Genomic DNA, 5,711 nt, shown 5'->3' with positions numbered 1-5,711 from the left:
TCAATGCGCAGCGAGCCGGGAAGCATCGCCGGCACGTCGAACACCACAGCCACGCCGTTCGTGATGTACACGCCGTCCATCAGCACCGTGTCCACGGCGTAGCCAACCGTGATGGCTCTGTCCACCGTGCCGCCCCGCAGTCGCAGCACCACCGCATGCACCGCGGGCACCCACGCCGCCGCCGCAACCAGCGCCAACACAACGAGCAGCGCCACACGCACAGCCGCAATGACCCTGCGCCGCACACGGTGCCGGCTGCGCGGACACGCGCCCACAGAAGACCACATCCACCAACCCAAACAGGCACCAACAGAGCTGTCGTGGTGTGTCGCTCTCGCACCGTCGACCTTAACTCCTGCCTAGCAAATCCCTTCCTACAGATGGCGAATCCAGTGACACGATTCCGCCAGATCGTTATACTAATACTGCTAAACCTAATACTGCAATTAACTCCTAACACCTTGAAACGATAGTTGTGCTGGTCAATCAAAAGTATCTCTAACTGCACGGTCAAAAAGGAAATAAAAGCAGCAACAACATTAAACAAACACAGTGGAACGCAAAAACATCCGGTCATACACAAGCCCCGTCACAGTACAGCCGCCGAAGCAAAGCCGCGCTGACGCAATCAACTCAGTGACACCATCGCCCTCCCACCACCCACACAGCCACCGTGCCGAGTGGCGGAATCCCGGCAGAAAGTCAAATGACCACTGGCACCGCTCCTGTTACCGAATGGCTCCATCACATGGCGATCGCGATGCCGTGCACGACACACAAGAGCCGAGGCAGACCACGTGGCAGCGTTACGACCGCCAGCCATCAAGCGCGTACAAAAAGTGTTGGTGTTGGTGGTGCGTAAGTGGAGTGGAGAGCTCGCCGGCCCCCAGCAGTCAATGCCTCGTTTCTCGTTCACGCGAGTCGGCATTGTGCAGCAAGCAGCGGCACCATGCGCGCACGGCATACACAACAAAGGAAACACAAAGAAGCACGGCGGCAGCACTTGGTCACGGGGAAAAGGGTCCACACTAATTTTACATTCCGATTGGCTCACAGACGTCCGGATGGTAGTCGTGCAGATGCCGCGCGGCGGTTGTGACTGCAGTGGACTGAGAGGACGAAGAGAGGGGACAGAGACGCAGCGCGGCCCTCATCCACCTCGGTTAAGTGTGACACCGGTGACGTCATCCCGTCAGACCGCCTGCAGCAAAGACCGCCACCGTCACCGTCAGCGGCGGTCAGCGCCTTCCCTCTCCCACTGGAGCGCAACTCCACCGACGCAGTCGCTCGCCTCCTCCCCCACCAACACAAAGAGGGGGCAACGGCAAAATATGAGAGACGCACGGCAAGCACGCAGTCGCAGAGTCCCACTGCTGCCGCCATGGCCAAACAAGGTCGGGTGCAGGACGCAAAAAGAAGGGTAAGCACCCCATCAAACGCTTTGGAACCACGTGGAAGCACCGCAACCGACACACAAGGCGAAGCGCCGTGAAGCAGGCACCAAAACCAAAGCTCCTCCAACAAATTCATCGTGAAGCAAAAAAAAACAAAAAACAAAAAAAACAAGCCACAGAAACTGAAAAACAAAAAACAAAAAACAAACAATGCCGGTGCAGAGGCAATAAATGGTTGTGGTGCGCAGCAGCCGTGGCATCGCACCCTTCCCTCATCAAACAGCACCGCACCACAACGCACCGTGACGACAACATGCAATGACGACGATTGAGTAGCACACACAAAACGGCATAAACCTTTCATCCCGCACTCGCTCAAATTTATGCTCTCAGTATGTACTGCCAACGACACGGGGAAGGACACGGAAGGGGACTGTCCTGTCCATCCTCCCTCTGCTCACAACAGATCCTCCCCATCCTCCTCCTCGCCACGCCCTGGGTGCCGCAAAACGCCGTCAAGCAAAGCCACGTGTATGGAAGTCCTCAATGCACAGGGCGAGGCTGGCAGCCACACACACTCACTCTCCCACACATATCCTCTCCCACAGCTTCCCCACACACAACAGGGCAAAGACATGGAAAAGGGAAGCCTGCAGCACAACGCACGCAAGAGCACAGCTATCCACGTCACACCGCAAAAAAAAAAAAAAAAAAAAGGCCGCAACAAGAGCGACGGGTCAAATTCAAATCCACGGCGCTGCGCTTTACTTCTCTCTTCTCCGACGGATTGGCGTCTCACACTCACAGTGAGGCACGGCGCACACCATCCGCTCCCCTCCGAGTGCACTCAGCAGGCCGTGGCAGGGCGCCCAGTCACCCTCGTGCCATCGCAATGGGGGAGCAAAAACAATCGTCGTCGCGGACCATCACTGCCTCTAGCAGGAAAAAGGAAAAGAAGAAATGGAGGCATTTCAACAGCACAGCTACCAGAGAGACACTCAACGGGACAATTAAGTACTCAGCGCCAGTGAACACCGCAAAGGAAAAAAAAAAAAAAAAAATGAACCGCGGCGATTTACCAAAAAAAAAAAAAAAAAGGTGGGAGTCCAGAAGAAATCCCAAAAACATCATAAAAAAAGGAAAAATTGATTCGGAAAGACGTTTATCTTATGCGCCAAGGAGTACCATACAGTCATGTGTTTGTGTATGCATATTGCCTGCAACAAGAAAAAAAAATCAAGGAAAAGACTTTACTGTTTCACTAGCAAACACAACATTCTTCACATTTAGTGCGGCATCCGGCCTGTTCTTCCAATCATCGTTTCGTGCATTCCGTGGGACGCAAAGCCGCGGAGCCGGCACCGAATTTGGGCGAAAACAAAAGTAAACAATAAAAGAAAACACTTCACTCATGACGGTATGTAGCAGACACCCATTAAGTAAAGAAGACAGTAAGAATGCACAGTGGTCCGTCGGCAATACGTCTGGCACTGCTCTCCGCCATCCATCACCGCACGGTGGCAGCGGCACACACCATCCACAGAAAAGCAAAAAAAAGAAAAACACGGCGGCAGGGTGTGGCTGTGTGTGTGTGGTGCTGCGGGTGTCTGCCCGCCCTGGCCGCAAAAAAAAAACAACAAGAGGGAAAGAAATGTGTGCTCCGCCCCACAGGCCATCGTCGCACGCCCACACGTCACGGCTCCCTCAGCGCGCCGTTCGTCGCGGCCCCTCCTCATGCGTGCAGCAGGCGAGGCGCACAGGGCCGTCGTCATGAGCGTGTCGGTGGGTGTGCGAGTGGAGCAGTTGGGCGGGAAACACACGGCACCCCTCACAGGAAGAGTGCAGAAGAAACAATTAAAAGAGGGAAGAGTAGAAAAAGAAGAAAACAACTTCCATAGTGATTGCCCCCAAAAGCAAAAAAAAAAAAAAAGGAAATGGGGATATAAAAAAGCACAGCAAAGCAGACAGAGAGAAAAGTAAATAAAAGTTATTTGAGATAATAAATTCATTGCCAGGTGTGTGTGTGTGTCGGTGCAGGGGAGGTCGCAACTGTCCCACGCGGCAGCCAGTCACTCCTCACAGAGCCGCAAACCCACACAGGCCCAGCAGAAGAAGCAGCGACAGCAGCAGTCCGCTCTCACGCACAGTGCCGGCATCGGTGTTATTCCCCTGCGACACATTTCCGAGGCTGCTGCTGAGCGCCGCAGCTTTTACGTCGCTTTTCTGAGGCTGGATCTCTTCCTCCTGCCCATCCGTTCTTCCAGCTGCCTCCCCATGTTCACCACTGCTCCCCAATAACAGTTCCTGTTCAGTCTGCTGTGATCCACCAGGAGTAGACGGGGACACGGTTTCCTGCGCAGCTGGTGCACTTACCGCTGTCGAACGAGTATCCACCGCCGCCGTGCTTAGGTCTTCCTGAGGTGGAATAGAAGCCTTATTCGGGTTAAGCGCATTAATCTCCGCGGCATCCAACGGGCGGTTGTACAGCAGGACGTTCCTCACAGTCACAGCCACTTCTTGGATCCCTGTGCTGTCTGTGCTGCTTCCATCCCCTCCAATGTAGAAGTGGGAGATTCCTTTCAAATTCGTATTTTACACTTCGCATTGTGCATCTCCCAATACAGGCTGACCATCGACGTACGCGGAGCCCTGGCTGCCGTTCTGTAGCACAATGGCCATATGGTTCGTTGTCCCTGACTTCCAAAGTGACGCTTTGATCCTCAGAGTTCGTTCCGCCACTGCACACTAATATACACTTCTTTTCTCTGTTGTTGTACGACAGTCCCAGGAGTACTGGATTCTCATCGCCATTAATCTTAACACGCATACCCATCAAAGGAATGGGAGTGTCTCCCTCGTCGGCACCTCGTGGATGGACACCGTCGCCACAAGAGTGAAGTTGTAGTTCGCAAAGTGGTACAGCTGATTCTCCCCCTGCTCGCCAACGGGCCACTGCGCCCACGCGCCCCATGAATGTCACGCCGTTATCCTCCTTTTCCGCCCTAACATTCCCCTTTGCTGTAGCGTTCACCCCGAGGTACTCGTCCCTCCATGTGTCGCCAAAAAATTTGCCGGACAAAAAGCCAACCAGCCCATCCGTGACCTTAACAGTATTGCAGGCAGTGTTAGGTGAGGTAACCTTCTGTGCAAGTAAAGTGGTGCACAGCTTGGAGACACGTTCGTCCACATTCTTCCACGTCGCTAGCACCTCCTTCACCCGCTGCAGCTGCTCAGTCAGACGCACAGAGACCATACCGGGTGATGTTGTATCCTCACCGTCCTTCTTCTTCTCGTACAGTGCAATCAACTCCTCCTTCTTACCTTTATTATTATCTCCACTTTTGTACAACAGGGAGCTGGCGGCAGCGTCATCATCACCGGATACCGGCCCAATATCAACAATGTGCGTATTGTCCGTCAGCCAAAGATGGAGTTCACTCTTTTCCTCGTTTCCTCCTTTGTCCTTCTCCTTCGAATACACCGGCAGAGTGACAAGCATCACTTTTCTCTTATCTTCTCCAACAGTCGCTGTAATGAGCCCGCTCCCAACAATTTCAACCTTTTCACCCTTTTTGTTGCCCCACACGAGCGAGAGTGTCCCGAGTGCCTCCGTCCACGACTCCCCCTTGTCACCGGACTCGTACACCCTGCGGCGGCCATCATCACACGCAGTCATCATGATGATTTTTTTGTCCTCCCACTCCACGACGGAGGGAGCACTGCAGCCACCGTCAGACGTCCCCTTCGACAGTACCCAACTCTTAGTATCCTTCAAGGAGTGAATGATCAGAGAAACGGCCTTTTCATCGTTTCTTGCGTCACCCTTCTTCGTGCCTTCCACGGGGAACACAACCGTACCGTCATCCATCTTGACACCCGATCCGCCTCCGCCAGTCAGCCGCGTCCAGGATTTGTGTTCTTGGTTTAAAAAAGTGCACGGTAGAGCGTGAGCATCGTTCCAGCCAATTTTTTTGTTTTCTTCATCACTGACTTGCCCTTTTACCAGCAGAAGTTTCAAAGTAGCCACGTCAGCCCCATCCTGACAACCATCAGCAGGGTTCGAGCTGTAAGTCCCAGCAATCATATAAATATCATTTTCCTTCACAACTATTGTTGGCCGGCTCACATCCACTTTATTCCCTCCAGAACCTTCTTTCTCCAAAAATTGTGTCTTCTTTTTGGCATCCTTCATAACTTCCTTCTGTTTCACATCCTCCGTTTCCCGTAGAGTTCGGACAAAATGCAGTAAAGATGATGTCTTCACCTTTCTTGCACTGCGCCTCGGCAACGGCAAATACGTCACTCCCCACTTTTAGA

General features: G+C 53.2%; 2 protein-coding genes and 1 pseudogene across 2 annotated transcripts, besides 3 other annotated features; 1 reads left to right on the top strand and 2 right to left on the bottom strand.

Moving 5' to 3' along the window:
- Nucleotides 1–5,711: a sequence feature (areas not merged during assembly with more than two copies in the genome that could not be assigned to a particular haplotype).
- On the bottom strand, nt 629–964 carry Tc00.1047053505655.30 (uncharacterized protein; the record flags this gene model as incomplete). Its single annotated transcript, XM_799245.1, has 1 exon — nt 629–964. The coding sequence occupies one exon, from the start codon at nt 962–964 to the stop codon at nt 629–631; it is 336 nt and encodes a 111-aa protein (XP_804338.1).
- Nucleotides 1,539–1,605: a sequence feature (T-rich).
- Nucleotides 1,789–2,781, top strand: Tc00.1047053505655.20 (uncharacterized protein; the record flags this gene model as incomplete). The annotated part of the gene is made up of 1 exon (XM_799244.1): nt 1,789–2,781. One exon carries the CDS (start codon nt 1,789–1,791, stop codon nt 2,779–2,781), a length of 993 nt encoding a protein of 330 aa, XP_804337.1.
- Nucleotides 2,091–2,110: a microsatellite.
- Tc00.1047053505655.10 lies at nt 3,469–5,711 on the bottom strand (annotated as a pseudogene; the record flags this gene model as incomplete).

This window comes from Trypanosoma cruzi (assembly GCF_000209065.1).
Source record: "Trypanosoma cruzi strain CL Brener chromosome Unknown tcruzi_1047053505655, whole genome shotgun sequence".
Taxonomy (NCBI): domain Eukaryota; phylum Euglenozoa; class Kinetoplastea; order Trypanosomatida; family Trypanosomatidae; genus Trypanosoma; species Trypanosoma cruzi.
The sequence above is the reverse complement of the archived record's forward strand: the minus strand, read 5'-3'. Positions and strand labels throughout refer to the sequence as shown.